This window comes from Nesoenas mayeri, assembly GCF_963082525.1.
Source record: "Nesoenas mayeri genome assembly, chromosome: 6".
Lineage (NCBI taxonomy): Eukaryota > Metazoa > Chordata > Aves > Columbiformes > Columbidae > Nesoenas > Nesoenas mayeri.
Window position 1 is genome coordinate 7,771,615 of NC_137545.1, and position 20,389 is coordinate 7,792,003.

General features: G+C 42.1%; 1 protein-coding gene across 1 annotated transcript in view; it reads right to left on the reverse strand.

Annotated features, from left to right (window-relative positions):
- Window positions 1-20,389, reverse strand: part of PLEKHM3 (pleckstrin homology domain containing M3) — a gene marked incomplete at its 3' end in the record, with an annotated part of 68,879 nt that overhangs the window by 13,840 nt on the left and 34,650 nt on the right. Inside the window, exon 5 of the mRNA XM_080346488.1 lies at window positions 14,109-14,172. Within this exon, the coding sequence (XP_080202614.1) occupies window positions 14,109-14,172 (64 nt within the window). The remainder of the gene's footprint in view (window positions 1-14,108; window positions 14,173-20,389) is intronic.

The following is a 20,389-nucleotide window of genomic DNA, read 5'->3' on the forward strand; positions in this document are numbered from 1 at the left end:
AGTTAAATCTCCGATTTAAAATCACATTTTATAGAATGTAAAAAACAAAACTAACATAATCTATTACCTTCCTAAGCACCAGGTGTGAATTTAAGTCTGTAGTAGGAACAAAAGGTTTCCTATGATGTAGTGCTCATGATCTAAGCAAGAGAGATTGAGTGGGCAGCTGTCCACGAGGAGCTGGTGTTATTTGTCCCTTTTTATTAATTTGGTCACATCAGTAGTGGGTTGCCTTGTTACTTCAGCCACTGCAGCCATACAATGAAGACGACATCTTCAAAGAGCCATGCATGCCAATTTTGCAATGTGAATTACAGGCCATTTTACCGTATTACAGGAGGAAGACAAAATGCAACATCAAATTGATGTTATCACTATTTTTAGCATCTGTAAATTTTGTTTCATTTTGCTTCATCAGAGACCTCAGGGCTGTGCACAGGATATGGCTTTTCCTTGCAGTCTCCTCTCGTTCATGTTTGTAGCTATTATAATAAGAATAAAATCCTCATCTCCATTTACCCTGGCAAGCAAAAAGGAAGATTTCTACTTGCTGTAGAGCTCAAGAGGCCGTCTTGGCAGAGCCAGCAACATCCATGTCATTCTTTACAGCTGTTGCTGTTACTAAAGCCTTTCAGTGACGGAGACTCGGCAGCCTGCACGCAGCCCAACGTCTGTTCTCGCTGTTGGGGTCACTCCTAAGCTTTGACCCGAACCTTTCCTAAGGTCAGTTCAGTTTACAAACTAAGTTTACAAAACAGGAAAACAGTGAAATCACACACTATGAGCTGCAGAACAGTCCAACACATTTCATAAGCAACGTGGAAATTCAGCATGAAACCGGCTACGTTAAGACTATGCCAAAGGAATGGAATGAAAATTTCACCACTGACTTATCCCTGTAACGTAATACAGTCTCAACATGTACCTGCAAAGGCTTAAAGATACACTCCTGCCTCTTAAAAAAAACACCCAAAAACCAAAAAAACAACAATGAAACAGAGCATCAGCTTCAAACAAAATTTTGCTGATTTCAGATTCTCTTCTTCCTACAGCACACATGAAGAGCAAGGTCTGTTTTCTAATCCAAATTCTTTGTAGTGCAAGCCATTGTTTCATTGTCCAAAATTGAGGGTGAAAGGTGATTGACAATGGCAACCTGGTGGATCAATTGATGGAGGGTGCAATGCAGCTTTCTCCTCCTAAACGGGTCAAGGAACCCATCCCAAAAGGATTCCAGATGTGGGGCTGTGCTCCTACAGTTATCTGCCCACTGCTGCACCTGCAAGATACTGGGTTACGCTGCTTGGTGACAACACCAGGAAAATACTTGTGTCCAGAGGTTCAAAGCAAGTTGTGTCTCTGAACAGCCCCAGCATCACTGTTCAGCCCTGTGGACTTGCAAAAACACTTCTCTAAGCTACCACAGGACAGAAAGCTGCGGCTTTGCATACTGCAGCTCCTAGCTGTGTGTCTCGCATGAGTATAAAAATGCATACCCACATGTACACATGTAAAAGACAGGCCCTACCCTCAAAGCACTTACGATTTAAACCAACAAAACAAACGCTGTTTTTCACACTAACAGCAGAGGAGCCCAGAGAGCAGCAGCCCCAGAAAGCTGGGGTGACACTGGCAAGCAAGAGAAGGCAGAGATTATCTGCAGCAGTGGAACTAAAGGGGTAGACGGTATCCGAACACATGCCAAAGGCGTGTTGGTACAATTACTTTAGGTGATTGCTAGAATGAAGGCTTTTCGTATAAATCGTCATGAATAAAGGTAATTAAAATGTTCTTTGTGCTACTGTTCGGCTGGGTAGCAATATAAATCCTAAGAAACCATTACACTCTGTATGAGTGAGGTGGGGGGCAAATTTGAGGGCTGCCGAACGGTCGCAGACAAGCTAATGTTGCAACGGCTGCAAGAGCCTTGGGCAGCGGGAAGACACAACACACGTGCACTGGGTTATGTTGTTCCTGATTCAGCAGGAAGACAGAGAAGATGAAAGGCAGCGGGAGCTACAATACAAGTTGAAATCCCTTTGGATACATCACATTAATATGATCATGAGGGCAATGTGTGATCAGTCAAAGTTTAACTGCTTGTCAGGAGGGCTGCTGGTCGGCAGGTTTCCTGATCCTTCTATCCAAAGACTGGAAGTTACTCACAGTTTTCCTGCTCTATCAAGGCAGTGTTTTCAGAAACAAGTGGTCAGCCAGCTGTCTCCAGAAAATAAGAACTGGAAAGGCCATAGACCCGGTAGAAGTTCACCTCCGAAGGGCTCTGCTACCCAGCCCTTGCTCCTAACCCTCCTCCTCCATGCAGCACAGTACAGGGGGTCCAAATCCCCAGCCATTACACACAGCAGAGAGAAGTCAAGTCACTTTGTCTTCCCTTTTCAGTCAACAAAGTCTCCCTGTATGAGAACACACTTACCAGCATGAAGGAGGGTTGCACAACTAGTCCCACGGGAGAGCAATGTAGTGAGCACAGTGTTGCAATGTATGTTTTCATATTAAAAGCCAAAGTAGAAAAGTGGCCAAGGTAACACCGGCAGAAATTCTCACCTCTGTTGAGAGTTCTAACTCAAAGACATGGTAACCTAAACTCACAGCTTGTCATAAAACTGTTTGCAAAACAGAACAAGTTAAAAAAAAGCATGAAAAATACGTAATACAAAATTCGAGTTTGTTCCAGTCCCTGAGTAGTTGTTCAAATTAGAAAAGACGTAATAAAAGCCTCTGACTGGGTGTCACTAAAAAACAATCAAATACTGATCAGACAATGTGAGTGTGGGAGTCCCCTCTGAACTCAGACTGTGTCATTCCCGAGGTAACGTAACAAGGGCTTTAGAGGGAACTAGAAGGGCGATGTGTGGAAACAAAAGTAAAAATGAGTCAGCCGTAATCCACTATTGCTTCAAGTAACATTTCCACAGCCTTCCGCCCACTTACCCGACCAGGTCCACAGAAATACCCAACCTGTGCATCGTGGCCACATAAATCAACACTGCAATCTATCAGATGTGATGAACTTTCTGGACAGGACAGAACAAACAGTACAGTTTCCAGACATTTCTTAGGGCAGTGAGTGTTTGTTTTGAGGGCAGGGCTCCTGTCAGCAATGCTAGCTCAGAAGTAAAAGGTAAGGAGTAAGACCTCCAGCCCTGCAGGAGTCTACGTCTGGGCACTTTTACACTCTTCTAGAAGTGCAGCAGGTGTTTGTACAGCATGGAAATCATAAATACCTTCGATCACCTACATGAGGACTGTCAAGACAGGTGGTAAAGGGGATATGGCTTGCTGAGCTTTCGGATACACTGTTCTGCTCAATGTGAGGAACTGCCAAGGTTAAGTTCAAATTCTGAAAAGTATCATGATATGTCAAACCACATCAAGGGTTTCTGGATTAAAATAATTGCTAGATTATATTTACTAGTCTGAGTAATTTCTAGCGTATGATAATGAAAGTAAAATCAAAAGCAGTTTAAAAAAAACCTCACATTCAATAGATGAAGGATATTTTAAACAGAAGCTATCCAGAATCTGAGAGAAGGGAGACAAATCCACCCACATCTATATTCTGCCAGCTCTGACACAATCAACAGCCAACAACCACAGGGATCATGTAACAGCACGTCTAGGAACACGGTGGCCTCACTGGGGCTAAGTCATCAGGGAATAAACACCGACAAGGGGGGGCAGATAAGTCCCCAACTCTCCTGAATTCTTAGACTTGGACCTGTAATCTCCTTGTATACCAGAAGCACGGGAGTAAGGTCTGGTTATTAACCTCATAGAGGAGTAGCTGTTGCTAATCCTTAAGAGCCTCGCCACCACGGTTTAATAAAGTGATTAAAATACTGTCCCTGTGAAACTCAGGTACTGTATGGCTGCTGTGGTGAGACAAGCTGAATTTGCCAAATGGCTTTGTGACCCCACCCTTGTATATCAGCTTGTTAATCATTATCGTCATAGAAGTGATAAAGGTGTTTTATAAGCCCACACTGAAGCAGTAACATTAACTACTTACGGAGGGGCTGGTGTATTTCTCTGCAGATAACATTTATTAGAAGGCACTCTCTTTAAAGACACAGGTTTGCCTCATAACCTTCTTTTGGAGCACCGAGCAATCTGTTCCACTTCTTCCTCCAGCCTGATTTACATGTCAGACACAAGTGATGCCTGGAGGGGATGGGTTAAGTCATATGAAATCCGTAAAACACCTTGAACTACAGGTTCAAATCTCAACTGGATTGTCCCAGCCTCTCCTCCTAACAGAACAAAATTTATGATTATTTCTCAAGGCCAGACACACACTTGGCTGTATCTGAGAGACAGACACAGACAGAATTTGCCAGGAGGCACTGACGCAACGCAGAAGAGACATGAAAAGGCCAAGAGGCACTGAGAAAATAGAAGGGGTAGTAGACATGAAGCTCATTCACCATCTCCAATTATATACATTGAAGGGATAGAAAGTCCTTTAATTATTGGGATTAGTGTCACAAGCACGCCTGGCAGATGGAAGCTATCTGAAAGAGCAGTCAACAATTGTGCACAGCTTTCCAGCATCCTCTAAAGACGAGGTTTCTGCCTCTTACTGGTTGTTTTCTTTCTGCCTCTCCAGAAGCTGCTAGTCAGAGTCAAGCCTTTTGCTAACAAGCTCAGAGGTAAGGAAGTCCCCAGCTTCACCCAGACTTCAGAGTATCACAGAGAATGTATGTTCTGGACTGAATGAAAGGGAAAATAAAATCTCCTGAACAGATCGGCTTCGATTCACCACTATGCCCAACACCCTCCAAATTCCATTGGTGGAAGCTTTGTGGTGGAAGACTAAACACTCAGTAATCATCCTTCGCCTCCAGGACAGATGAGAAATACGCTACTGAAAGAACTACCAATGATATAAGAAAATAGGGCTAGAAAAAACACCTCTAGAAACCTACAGTTTATTCCTCACCCTGCAGCACAACCAACTCACAGATGACTGTCTGATTTGTTTAAAAACTCACCACAGAGATCGCACAACTCTCCAGCACCCAAAACAGCTGGAAAGTTGTTCCTAATGCCTGCCCCAGACCTCTTTTGCTGCAGTTTCACCTGTGTTTCACACTCTACCTCCTATCCTTTCATTGCACAACCTCTTTCAGAAACAATTTTCTGATGCATTCTCTCATCTGTTGCAAGCGGGGAAGGGCAAAATCAGATTGGGGTGCACAAAGCTATTGATACAATGGTGGTCATCACCTGTTTGCTACCTGGAGAACAAGCACGTATTTTCCACATTCACGGAGTGTGGAGACTGGGCGTTAAAGCACAAATAGTAAATGAAATCTCCGCTCCATGAGAGATTTCAGCAGGGCCGGGATTTCTGTGATGAAAACGTGGACTTGGAGACAAGCGTGCTACAATATGCTTAGCTAAGGATAATGCAAGCTGCAGAGGAAAAAAAAAGGGAAAACATATACCCTGGTTGGGAAGTTCCCAGTCATTTATATCTAGGGAACACACAATGCTCACGGACCACTAATTTCCTCGAGGATTTTTTCCCTTCCGTTTGCCAGATCCTTAACGCTGCGAATTCTTGTTACGATTTCAATGAACAATTAATCTTTAGTTCAGAGGAAAGGGAAATGGAAGGAGGAAGGATGATCATGAAGTTAAAGCCCTGGGGAGGCAGATATCAGATCCCAGCTCTGCCGCATCTTTTGTGCAATACACTGGTCTGCTCAGCATTCCTTGCTCTATTTTGACTCCCAGTCACCTCTTTCAGATTGCCTACCTTGTTTGATAAATTGCAAGCGACTTAAGGGAAGAATGATTTCTTATTATTTGTGCGCACGCACACAGGAATCAGTAACTAGGCATTGCTGTAAAGCAAATTGGAAAGAACAGCGCAGTAACTTCAGGAGAGCCCCATCTTTTGTTGCTACAGCCATGCTATGGGCCACAACCCCAGCTCCCAACAGCACGGGTGATAACATGTCGTCAGGCAACATCCTGAAAGGAAACTTGGTGATAAACACTGTGAAGAACAACAACAAAAAAATAATCACACAACCAACCACCAAATAAATCAAACTAAAGCAGAAATGAGTGAGAATTTGGATAAAAAGAAATCACAAGCTCCCTTTGCCTTCTTTGCTGACGGCAGAGCCGTGTGCTGTTCATAGTCCTTCCAAACCAGACCACTCGACACGCCGCACTTTCATTTCGTATTAAAGGGATATTCCACAGATTAGCCACTAACTATAACAGGCACTGGGAAGAGGAGGAAAAACAAAACAAGGTCAAGAGCAAATGCTGCTGATCTATGACAAGCACATAGAGGCAAGGGGCAAGGTGAAGAAAGAGTTTTACATCAGTTAGGGGAGAAGAACAAAATAGTGACAGTCCAAGGGAATTTATGGCAGGAGGCGGCGAGCATGACAAGGTCCTTCCAAGCTCTTCCCCACTCCTCTCATGGAAAGGAAGAAAAGCCTGAAATTTCAGCAGGTCAAGCTGACGCAAGTGAGGAAGAGGTGGAATTGTCTCAGTATAAACAACACACCTGGAAATCACTTGTCTCCCTCCAGCCTGCCCTACAGCAGGACTCCAGTCTCTGCCTCCACACTCACTGTGTTTCTATCGCCTTCTCTCCTTTCTCCTTTTCCCAAGGTTTCTAGGCAGCTACATGTCAATTTTGTCACACCCCAAGTTCTCCTAATCTTGTTGCCGAGATGAATTATAGGTTGTTTGAAGAAAAAGCTATTCAAGCAAAGGTTAAAGGCTGTTTTAATCAAACAAGGTTGAAAGAGTACCAGGAATTTGGCTGGTAGAGAACAGAAAGCATTTGCCTTAGTTAAAAACATATGTGACTCTAAATACACACACAAGTAAATATGCATTCAGGCAGAGAGTAAGAGAGTATATATGTGGTTTGTTTTGTGTTTTTGTTTGTTTTTGTTTTGTTTTATTTTGTTCTGTATTTTTAAAGATTAAGCAGTCAATTGCATGCAGAGATGTTAACTGGATCTACATGCCCACTGAGTATGATGTTATTTCATGACTCTTATCACAAAATTAGACACTTTGCTGCCTTGCACAGGACTGGATCAGGGCATTTGAAGGAGGAGTCCTCTGAAGGATGTTAGTACAAAAAAGCAACGTACCAAGACAATGGCTGGACGTAGAGCCTAGTGTTTCACCCTGATCTCCTGTACTGGGCCTTTCATTCTGCACAGCAAAAAAAAGGAACAGAAGGAACCTGGCTAGCACAAAGCACTAGAAAAGGGGCAGCTTATATTGCTACTACCTCTTCTAGGGGCTGAAAAAATTAGAATATCCTGGGAGATCCCAGCTCAAAATCTGCAAGCCACTGGCACCACTGCTGGGTTGGTTTAGACAGAGTTTCATTCTAAAAAGCCACGCTTATCCCAAGTGGCCTAGAATACATATTTACGTGAAAAAGCACCACGCATATTTAATAAGCCCTGTTGAAAACTCTGGTTTCAAGCAGCGCAAAAAACCGGTTCTGCTGTTAAAAATATCTATTAACAATCTTGCTATATCTCCACACTTTGTCGTGCTCTCTGTCTGACCATGGGCCACTCCCAACGACAGCAACTCCCTTCCCCAGCAGAGCCGCCACACAAAGGCAACGCCCGCAAGTTCATCGCCATTACCACTAATTGTAAGCAGAGCTGTCAGCACTTCGGAGAATTATACACACACCTGGAATACTGGCTAACCTGAAGGTTCCTGTTCTGCTGAGAGGCAGCTCAGTGCTCGCAAACGCCAGGGAGTGAAATAAATGAGCGATAAAGGAGCCACAGCCACAGGAAAGTGTACAAGCCATTTAATTGCTGTTTTGCTAGCAGACCTTTTAATATTTATGGCAATGTATATGTGTGTTTTGCACATTCTAGGACTATTTTCATATTCTTCTGCTAATACAGGTACCACAGGCATACAGGCACAGGTTGTAAAGGCAAGACAGAAAGATGGCTTTTTGCATTATGTTGTTATGGTCCAAGTTGCACGTTTATATAGTTAAAATACAGAATTATCTTGCTGCCTCGAAATCTTAATGTATTTAAATGGCATAACATATTTAAAATGGGTCAGACAGATTACCCCTGCAAAGTGCTGCTTTCCTTCTTTTGAACTTCATTGTGCTTAGGAAGTCTAATTGAAACATACACACAGTGAAGTGGGACCCATTTTACCTTAATCCCATTAGAAATTAGTTGTCTGGTGTTTCAGAAGCCTGCAGCAGAGCTGGGAAAAATGGCCAAATCCCACCTGCCTCAGGATGAGAACTGGACCACTGTACAAATTAACAGTGTGTACGGCCCTTGCCTCCCACACGACCGTCTGTTTCAGTCTACCTACTACCAAATATTTAAGAGCAGGGGCTGTACCTGACACCTCAGTCAAAACCTACCACTGTTTCAAAACAGCTCTGCTCTAGGTGACATCTTCCAGCATGTGGTCAGCTGGATACTGGTAGAGATTTGAGAGAGCTGTCCTTTATGGGATGGTAGGATCCCCATCCTACAGGCCTTCAACTGGGAAATCAACAGCAAGCACATAACTTGCCCCTCTTCAAGTACAGGGATTGGAAGAGGCAGATCACCCAGAATGCTGATATTGTCTGCCAGGAAAGGAACCAGCACCTTCTTGACATTACAAGAAGTTCATTCAGTGTCAATAAACACCCTATCACCAGATGGGAACTTTATTTCAACAGCAATATAGGCAAGATAAAATTGGATTAAGCCAAAATGCAGAAGGGTCAACATTCCTCTGGGGAACAACTCTACCACCTATTTAGCTACACTGATAATTAATAGAACCAACACCATTTTGACTTGGTCTCAAATGTGAACAAAACCCTCAAAAGTTACTTGCGATTGTAAGTATTGCATCTTATCCTCAAGACATGGAGTGGTAGCTCCTCAGCCTCTGGTTTCCTCGAGCTCTTAAGAAAACACTGTTTTAACTGGGCATTCTGCAACACTATCAGCCACATCACCAGGTCGATTTAGAAGATGATTCTTACGTTTCCTTGGGAAGTTCAATGTTTCTATAAAACTCTGATTTAGTCATAAGATAATGTTCATCCAGTCACAATGTCAGAGCATTTAATAAACATTATAAATTCCATCCTATACGGAGAAAAATAGTAACATTATCAGAAGTTCTGATAGCATTAACAACATATTCTTGATATTCAAACACTAGCAGATGATTTAACATCATTAATTAGGGGCATTGCCAGGAAATGTCAATAACAACTCTTGAAACCAAACCTGTGTTTTTACAAAATAATGTTTTGTTAAATAGAATCATAGAATCATTTTGGTTGGAAGAGGCCCTCAAGATGAAGTTCAACCGCTAACCTAACACCGGCACTAAATCATGACCTTAAGAACCTCATCTATGCATTTCTCAGTAATTGTATGAGGACTGAGCGATCAGAAAATAAGTTTTACTTCTGAAAAAAACAGCAAGTGGAGAGCAAAAAGAAGTCCACATCTCCTTGCAGTTTTTGCTGTTGTTGGGACTCATTAAACAACTTGTCTAAATCTACCAGTTTTCCACATGTAAAAATGCTTGAAAGGGCATCTCTGATCTCCTCTGCCAACTCAACCTAAGAAAATACAGGGGGGACCCAAATTTGCCATTGGAAAAGGAGGTGTGATGGAAGTACAGCATGGATTAAAAGCCTGGAAAAGTGAACAAGACCTAACAATTTCTCTGTTCTTCTAAGGCTTCCTAATCCTGATCTAACAATATACTAGACTCAAATTAGGTGGAACTTCCATTTCATTGAGGCTGATGTTTATTCTTGTTAGGGAACCTTATGTGCACAAAAAACTGAACAGAAACATTAAGATTTTAGTTTTGGGAATGCTTCGGTTAGACCAGCTGTTCACTTAGTCCAAAACCCTATCAGACACTGTAATCAGTACTCTATACGTCAGAAAAAGATGAAATCACTGATTTGTCTGTCAACAGGAAAGACACTTTCCTAATCCCCTCAGTAAAAAACATGTATATTCTGAAACCTTATAATCTCTTTATCTTACGTAGTGTAACTGTGGACATTCTCATTATGGATACTTAATCCTCTCAAAGACGATAAACTTCTGGCCTCAGTAATATTACTGTGGCATTAAGTTCCTCATGCTCGCTGTGTGTTCTGCAAAGCAGCATTTCCATTAAGGACTTTTATGCATATTTCATATTCACTGCTTGACCTGTGCTATATAATTTTACTGTGAGAATAGGGCTCTCCTGTTCATCCTTTCTCTCCACTGTTCTTCACATTGTTTGTAGGTTCACCTACAGGTAGATAGTCAGGAAAGTTGATCTGAAGTAAATGGATGTTTTAATTAAATTTTAACGGATTAGTTTATCTACAATGTTAAAATGGATAAATTATACTACATTAAATCCCTGTATGGACATACACATTCAGAATGAAAATGGCCTTAATACAATTTAGCTCACTTTGCTTCCAAAGTAAATGGAGATAAACCAAATGAAAGCCACTTATATTTTGAATAACACTATTAACACAGTGATTCAATGTAATTCAACTCATCATTTTAAATTCCCATATTTTGCCACTTCAATTTTTTTTCCCTGAGTGTTCCTGTGTAAACAAGTCTTCAAATTATCCTCTTTTTAAATCTGCTGCCTCACAATTCCCATCCTTGACATCCAGCCATTTTTGCCATTATGTGGATCCTTCTTATTTCACCATATCTTTTAGGGGTAGTATAACCAGGATGAAGTAATTGCCATGATTATGAGAGCTTCTACAGTAAAGACCATCACTGCAATAATCTTTGTACACTTGTGTATCTTGCTATTGAACATAAAAATCAGGCAAGACATTAGTTAACACTGTGTGGATTAAGCACCTGAATTTTGAACTCGTTACAATAGCCACTTCAAGTCTTTCACTTTAAAAGCTCATGTTAATACGGAATCTAATGTAAGTAGCAAGAATTACTTTTCCTAAGAAACGCAAGAGTCTTGTCTGAGGCACCTTCTTTCCAAATCAACATTTAACACTGTAAAAACTCTTAGTGTCACCAAGAACAGCCCCACAGTCACACAAAATGAATGGATAGTTTTTAACTCCAGCATGCATGGATTGTGTCCGCATGTCCACAAAACCAGGGACATGTCCATTAGTAATGTCAGCGGAGAACAGAGTTCGCACCTCCAGTAGGTTTAGGGTAAAGCCAGCCTGGACTGTGGCTGCACTACCAGGGACTATACTGCACATAAATAAGAGTAATCCATCTTTGCAGTGTACTACGTCTGCTAAACCCAGCAATTTCAGGAGTGAATACTTGCTTCCTAACACAATGGGATTGGAACAGACCTGGACAAATGGGCTAACAGAGATGCAGTGGTGTTACCTGTGACTGGGCAGATGACGCTGGGAAGCATTGGAAAGAAAAGCAAGTGTAGCCAACAGGACAGAACAGACAACCTGTCACACTCGGTGTTTGTTAAATCTGAATGCACCTAATTAGTTACGTTGCCTGCTAACACTCCAACAGCAACAATGACGAGAGCATTTTGAGAACATGTATTTCATGGGAATACCGACAGACAGACCTGCTGTAAACTTGACTGTAGTCCCTGGGGCCCTGGTGCAGTGAGACCTTGCTGGGGTACATGTGTGCATTTGTGTTTATTTTCAATAAACACGCACATACAAATAAAGACCATCACTTGCTGCCTCTTTGGTTAAAGGTCAGGCCTAGCCACATCTGCACTATGAGCATTTGTTAATGAGTAAATTACTAGCAAACCCACTACCTCACCAGGATTTGGTGAACTTCCAAAATCAAGGACATTCTGTCTCTATTTTTTTCCCACTCTGCTTTTAACCTCACAGTTAAGGTCTTCCCCAGTAGAGCCCTGTCCAAACCATCCCCAGACCATGTATGTATTCTGTCACATTCATAAGGCATGGAGCTCTGTTAAGCCTGGAAAGAGATTTAAATTGCATCGAATTTTACAATAGTATTATATGCTGCTTCATCTACTGGCAAATGGGCATTTCAACTTTTTTTGCACCTAAGAACAGACCCTCATACCATATTTTTGAAACTCAGCTGCTTGGTAGGAAATGACCCATGTTTTCTAGGGTCTTTAAAGAGAACTTGGCTAGGAAACAAATCAGAATTGAGCTGGGACTAACCAGGGTAAAGGTTGCTTATATCTGCAGATTACCCCTCTCTGCTTTTCTAATTTACTCACCATGCCTTATCTTTCCATTAATCTTTAATAAACCTTTTAGTTAATTCCCAAACACATGCAATCTACATGACAGCAGGATACAGTGCAAAAGCAGCCCATGGATATGAGGAAATAGTCAGCAGAGGAATCAAAATGAGGAGAAACTTTTCGGATTAAAAACCGTCCAAACTGCAGGTCAGTATAAAATGATGAGCAATCAGGAGAAAGCAGTGGTAGGGAAGAAGGCAGGGGCTAGAAGGGTATTAGTGTTTCTTTGGCTGTTGGATTAATTTTCTCAATGGGGCCCTCCTCCCCTTTCCACTCAGGTTCCACTTTCACAAAAAAAGGCAATTCGATTTCAAATTCGGAGCTTCTGAAATGTGGAAAACCCTCTCCGGGCTGACAATCAGGATACAGCTAGATCAAAAGGTAAATCCAATTTAACCCACCCCAGCAGAAATGGTAATCAAATTATATTGCCTCTAAATATGATAAGTTTGAGGCTGAGGCCCTCGAGGGAAGAGAAGGTGTCTTGCAAACACAAATATACACAAAGAAACATGCTAAAGGAAACTGCTAAATCAGTGGATGAATTGTGACTTCTACCCTTCCTCCCTCCCACAGGGTGCTTGATAAGCTGCTGATTGCTTCTAAAACATCTACTACCAACGTTAGGAACTGATTAAGCAGCTTACAAAGCACTGGGGGCTAATAGACAGGCCCACCAGGGAGACTGCAGCTCTGGAGTTAAGTAGCTTGCTTTTTCATGGCTTGATTATTAAAGATGAGATAGCAGAACATGCTGAAAAGATGTGGAAACAATTTTACACCTCAGATGACTGGCCTTTTTATTTTATATATGGAATAATTTCTACTCTGTGACTTTACCAGCCTAAAAAAGCCACGTTTTCTGCAGTTCTGTGGTCTCCAGATCTGAGGGGCATCTGAACTACCTCAATGTGGCAACACCCAGAACTATGCTAACCATTATCCTGCAGAAATGACATCACTAGACAAAGGAAACATCAGTGGAAGAAGCTTAAAATAATGTGTTCTACATACCACTGGCAATGGCATTAGTGTGAACACGGATGTGCCCAGGCCAGCTAGTGCGTCTCACCTCATTGCTTCTTCCATTGTGCATCTTAGTGCTGCAACACATTCGCCTTAGATTCCCTATCCTCCCTTTTCAGCTTTTTGCCAATTTTTTCTTGTTTAATCTGGTAGGTAATAACATCCTGCTGTTCAGGTAGATGTGCTGCAAAGTGCTTGCTTAGTTCAGTCAATATCAATGCCAAGACATTTTGCTGGCACACTTACTCTCCTGTGGCCACATCTGTCACAGTAACTCCGCAGGGCTTAACTTTGTGGAGCAGCCTCGCTGAGGTTTTCGTGGGTTGGTTTGTTTGTTTTTAATGATTTTTTCCTCTCTTGTGGTAATGCCTAGCAGACTTTGTAAATAAGCATGTTACACTAGGGACTGTACAAACTCAAATTCCTGAATAGCTATTCTTTCAAGCAAATGAATAAATACTCCTTGTCACCTGTAGCCTGAGCCTTAGATGAGCCTTTATTGATCAGATGAAAAATTTCTCACAGCAAAGTTGTCTTCGCAGACTACAGTTTTCTTTTGCAGTCTCTTTCTAGCCCCATTTCAACACTGACACTTTAGGCTTTCTCTCTCTTATTGCTAACCAACACCCCTGTTAGCCCCATTTTATGTTAACTATAAACCACAGACATGGCTTGGAAATAAAGCTATTTATGCTATGATTAGCAAGAAGGGGGGATGTAGAATTAGCACTGAAGATAAGAACAGGCTTGATGTGGAACCAGAAGAATTAGTTGAAGAAACTTACCTGCTGAAGGTCTGCGAGAGAATAAAGATGGATTTGCTGGAGAAGATACTCTCTGGGAAAGATCCTGGAAAAGACAAGAATGGATGTGTGTCACGCCTTTTTGAGTGGGAAACTCCGAGATTCCCTCTCCCCACCAAAAGCCTGTAGAACAATGGATGCTACAGAGAATGCTTGTCAGAAACTGGAATTATGTCACCCTGTAAGCATCAACTAATTTTAAAGCATCCCTCATGTGCACAATTCCACAATAAGAACAAACGCTGTGCCAGTGTCAGTCTCTGATGGTCAGGTAAGCATGTACTGCAACTTTTACAGTCATTGAAAGCTCATCCTGAGCACAGGTGCTTCTTTAAACAATTAACCCAGTAATAAAACCAAATAACTCAAACTACACACTGAAAGTATTTCTTATGGTTTTTAGTACAAGATTCCTGGTGTGCTAGAAAGCTGTAACAGTTAATCTCAGATGTGATTTACAGCTTTGTAAGCGAAGTACCTATATTGGGAAAAATGTCATGCCAATACTGTTCTCCCAACAAAGCTGATTGATATCAATTCCCTTTTGCATACCAAAATATATGCATTGCTATATACTTTATAATGACTTATTTGAGAAAGGCCTATTTTCCTTACATAACTCAAAGCTTCAGGCAAAACCATTGATAATCCACTGACAGAGCTGTTCAGTAAAGCTAAATTACAGAAACCTGATTGGAGAAGTGATGTCCTAATTAGAGTGACTTACAGTAACATGAAAAACTGGGTTAAAGTAGCATCACAGAGAAAAACGGACCTTGTAAAGGTAAGTGTATCCTAGCAAGAAAGTTGATGAAAACCTATGTATCTGCCATAAAGATGTCAGGAAACAAAAAAGTGCATCTAAGTAAAATGTCTATCTTTGTGTGTACACACAACCAACCAGCTAACGAGCTTTATTTTCTACATAGAACAAATATACCACCGCACTAAGGTATGATGGGGAGTGGAGAATCACATCAGCCTTTCAAAAAAAGCAACTAAATATCTCAGGAGGTGCAAGTATTTTACACTACGTGTTGCTTAGAGAAGAAATTGTGGAGTCAGTTCCTACATAACAATCATGTGGTTTTAAGGCCATACAGAAACAACATTCTTGATATTATTAAATGCATGAACAAAGCCCTGGCAAAGATTGGTCTGCAATGGTAAAACTGAATGGCAGTGAACAGAAAGACCACTGGACATGTTCAAAAAAACAAAGATACTGAAAAGCCGATATGAACTTACATGATCATATGAGACTACAGAGAAAGTACAGGAACTCAAAGAGGAGATTTTAGAAGCTGTGACAACATAATTAGCAAAGACACAGATCAGCAGCGATAACAGTCCCAACTGCCATCTTTGACAGAACACTGAATCTAAGAAATAAGGGAAGCACCTCAGTTTATTCTATTCCATTAGTTGTCATAAACAACTATCTGAAAGTGATGCTTTCAAAGCCGTCTTGGAGGGACTAGGACTTTTCACTGCTGTTAAGGTGAGTGGTACAAAGCCAATCAGACAATATTTGACATTGAGATTCCTCATTTGCACATAGAAGATTGCTTGCTAAGGAGTCAACTCTGAAGAGCATTTTGAAGCCATTAGTGTTTTTCAGCTCTGACAGAATGTCTTTCACTAAAATTTTCCTATCGTTCTCACCTGATTACACAGGCAGGCACTAAACAGTGCAGTAGATTTGCCAGGAACTGTATTATTTGCTGATGCCCTTACAGCACTGCTAAAGAAAACAATTAGCTAATGAAAGATTTCCTTTTTCAGGAAATAGCCTGGATAGCCCATAAGGCAGAAACTGTCAACGACTAATTTTGATGACTAACATCACGTTCCCCTGCCTTCAAGTACCGTATTCTATTTCCCGCACGCTCTAACTCCTAATAAAAGTGTGCAGATGAAAAGCAAACTCATGATGGAGGGAGGTCCCTCTGTGAGGGGGTCTTGGCCAGCACAGGTGTTGGTGACCATTGTCCTCTCCTGTACCTGTCCCCCTCTCTGAGGGATGTCAGTTTGCAGCAGCAGCTCTGCAGAGCCAGCGTCCAACGCTCCTCCTCCTTCCAAACCTATTTCCAGGAAAAGAAGTAGGCCCTGCCCTCCCAGCTATGCAAGACACGTATCCACACGCACATACCTGGCACTCAAGTGAGAGGAGTGCTTATTGCCATTTCTATGGAAACTGAGGCATTAAACACTCTCAGTAAGTAAGGCTGGTCCAGCTTTGGATTTGCAGTTCTTCTGTTGACTCAAAAGAAATCACAATGTGGTTGCTGCGGATCACTGCTGAGCAACCAGAGCTTGTGAGTACAACAGCATTTGCAAAATTTCTTGTGAAGTAACATGCAGAGGTTCATAATGCTCCCTCAACACCGTCACACGTCACCAAAGGCGGAGAGCACACAGCTCCATCAGCGTGAAACCACTGAAATGGCCTAAAAGTGGGCAGCTCAGTCCCTGATCATTTAAAACATGAAAGATGTACCCTTACCACACCTGTGGTGAGCTGAGCGGTTGTTTCAAAACCACATCTTGCTGTGCTGCACATCTGCAACTAAGATCTCCTCCCGAAAACTTCTATTAGTCCCATTTGGAAAGAAAAGCCCAAACTAAACAGCTAGCTGAACATAACTTGTGAAGCCACCTGTTTATTGGCAGTTTTGTCAGCCTCTAGTGGGTGCAGAGTAAGAGGCAGCAGAATATCAAACTCAAAGACATTTTCAAAAAACCTCATCATAAAATGCAAGCAAATCAGTTGGGGCAGGAAATCCATGCAGACCAAGTAGTCCAGCAAGCAAGAAAATGAATGTCATCTGTTTTCCAACGGCTTGCTTGTCTGCGCAGGTTCTCTAATGAGATGATGCCTTATATAAAGCCATTTTTGGTAGGAGGCACACAGGAGTAATGCAGACCCACCTGCACCTCGACTCAGATGCTTCCTCTCATGATGTCTTTGCCATCTCCATCTCACTGTCAACTGCAACCGAAATTGGCCAAATGAAGCCCAGGTCAGTAGAGCACAGTAGGTGGATGGGGCTCACACAAACCCCACACCATTGCATTAGTGTCCAAAGTACAGCATGGCATCCAGATCAACCAAAAATCACAGAGCAGGCTAAGATAACTACACTTAGAGACATTCCACTAGAAATAACATATTTACTTTCTGCACAAGATGGAGCTTTGAGCGTGCTTGGGTTAATATAAGGCCTTGATCCAAAAAAGACCAAAACCTCATCTGGGTGTTCCTGCTCCAGCAGGGGGGTTGGACTGGATGATCTTTCGAGGTCCCTTCCAATCCCTGACATTCTGTGATTCTAAAAAAAAAGTGCTCGCATTTTATAATATTTTTCCTTGATATACAGGTCCTTTACAAAGACTGAGCGGGAAATCTCTTGGAAGTTATTTGTAGTAAAATAAAACATGTCAGTTTTGTAAATCTTTTGATCAATGTGCTGTAATGAACTGGATTTTTTTTTAAAAGCTGGTCAATTGAAAGCATTCAATAAACAGTGTCCTTTCAGTCAAATCTTAACACAGAAAAAAAGAAAAAACTGGAGTGAGCTAGACAGAGGTCAAAAGCATGTTAAGACTCATCACAATAAAAACTCAAACCTCTGCTGCTTCAGAATGTGACCCGTGACCCTTGAGAGGCAAACGGTATTGAGTGCACGTCCCACTAAAAGCACCTCCTAAGCTTTCACAGTTTGGAAACTCCCGGAGCAGTTTCACCATGGATGCAAAACAGAAGGGTTGTGAGTCACAGGGCTGCTGTGCCGGAAAGCCTGACTACCCGCCAGGGTTAAGCCTGCAATGAACAACCCAAGTTCAATGCTAACCAGCCCTCCAGCTTTGCCAGTTCCTGTGAACAATGAAATCCAACGTCCTACTGCTTAAAGGTCTCTAAATTGCTTTATTGTTATGTGCTAGAAATAAAAGCAATCAACACAAGGAGGAAAGAAACCCACCATCGGAGACTTTTGGTCCAACTAAGAGAGCAAAATTGAGCATTCTCAGTTTGTGATTATTTTTTTGCTTCATACTTTGTAATCTGAGGCACAACCTTCAGGCAAGATAGAACCAGAAATTTCATCCGTTCCCTTTCGGATGATCTTATCAGGTAAGTATTTGCACAAACAAAGGTTATCTTTCACTGTCCTCCTGCAAACAGAACCAGTGATAAGACTTTGCTTTTTGCATTTGGACAAAGTGTGTAGTCATGGTGCTTTGTTAGCACTAAGTAATTGCTCTGCATTTAAAGCTTGTTTATCATCAGCTCAGCTAATTTTTCTCCAATGGGTTAAATACCCTGACAGCTCTGCTAGAGCTACAACCAATTAATCTGCCCAAGCCTGACACTATAACCCGAGTAAAAACGTGATAAGCAGAGCGAACTCTTCTTTCTACAGCACAACCAAAAGAAATTATATCCGCTGGCAGGCGGGCACAACCACGGCTCTTTTGCATCACAAGCCCTCCTGAAACCCGGGGTGCGTGGCGGGGAGGTCGGGAAAGCTGGCACCGCAATTTAATGTGCCAGCCAGGAGCGCCTTGTTTGACCAGGCTGAGAAGCGTATGAGTGAGCTGTGACTCACAGGAGCTGCAGATGCCCCGGTCCAGCCCGCAGCCCCATTCACCGTGCTCTCCACCCTCTGCAGGAACCTGCTACACCCACCGCTGGCACAGCACCCTGACTACCACCTGCATTTCCTCATACTTACACCACCACCAATTGACTTTTAAGCTACTGCACCACGCTGCAAACTAAAGCAGCTGATGGGCAAGCACACGCCGATTACTGCTGCTCCCACTTTTGTTTTCGCCCCCTAAATGAGGGGCAAGGGATCCTGTGCAGTCCCTGCAGCTCCAGGGCTTGTGCAGAGGAACCACGTATGCTCCAATCTCAGCAGGAGCACAAATTTTTGAGGGTTACTATTCAAGAAGTACAAGGGGATATCAGTGAATTACCGGTTATCCCAAATACATGCGGCAGGGTAAATAACATCTCTTGCTAGGTTTTCTCTTGCAATTCATTTGACAGGGAATCTGTTAATTGAAGGTAGAGGACAGCATCAGAGGTGAGGGGAAAGGTAGGACTTTTTTCCAGTGTTGCTAATTCTCATAGTTTTATTCAGGCTTTTGATTCTGTGTTTCATTGGAAATCTCAGCTCCGGGAAGCTGGGAGAGGAGAACCCCAACTTTCCAGCCAAAAAAAGGCTACTCAGGAAAGTGGGGCCCTGGGAAACCTGGTGATTTGAAAGTCAAAAGGTAATAATGGATTTAAAAGATAAAAACCACTTATTTATTAGTTCTTGTGGTATTATACCAGATTAATGATTTTTTATAATTCTACAGGTTTGGCTAAAAAAGCATTTGTGAATCATTTCACATTCATGAGGTACAGACACTCCTCTGGCTCCATTCTGGGAGCAGCCTTTCCAAAATACCTTCAGCCCACACTAAGTGCTAGATTTATTAGCAAACATGTTCAGGTCAGGTATTGTTTCTTGTTGTTATGAAATTCCCCAGGAGCATCCCTGTGTTAAAACAGTTACTCTTATCATCCATCAGCAATCCTGAAGCAGTATATAAACTTTCAACTAAAATGCAGTACATTAACTCTCTCCTCTGTGGTTACTTCAGCAAGGGTATGGTAACATTGTGAAAGACAAGAATTACTACAGATCAAACTCAGGAATCAAGTACTACTGTTACTAAAAGCAGGATGTAGAGAATTAAAGGCACACAGCTTCATTTTTAAATCAAAATAGCTCAGATCCCCCAATTAACTTGAAATGAAGAATAAGAAAATGCTCTCTGTTTTTACCAGGCACTTGCTGTTTGCTGCTGGAAGTTCTGATATAAAAATGCAGAGATAAAAATGGCACAAGTCATATTTAACATGATAACACTTATAACAGGAACTTCGAAAAGTCATTTTTTTAAAGGGGTCTGATCTCAAAAGATTAATAGAAAGTACCATTTTGAAAAATGCCAAATACTACTGATGTATTTGACAAGGAGGTGCAGGTGAGCCCCTAGACCAGAAAACAAACTGAAAGCCCCACCTGTCATCTGGAAAACTTATCATATATACTCTGCCATGCCCCTCAGCTGGATGCTGACCATGGCAGAGCACCGGATTGTGCTTTTAACCTTCCCTTGGCTTGATCAGGCAGCAGTACAACCTCCACCCTGTCTGCTCCAGCACACATCTTGTTGCTCTCCGTATGTTACCCCTAGTTGAA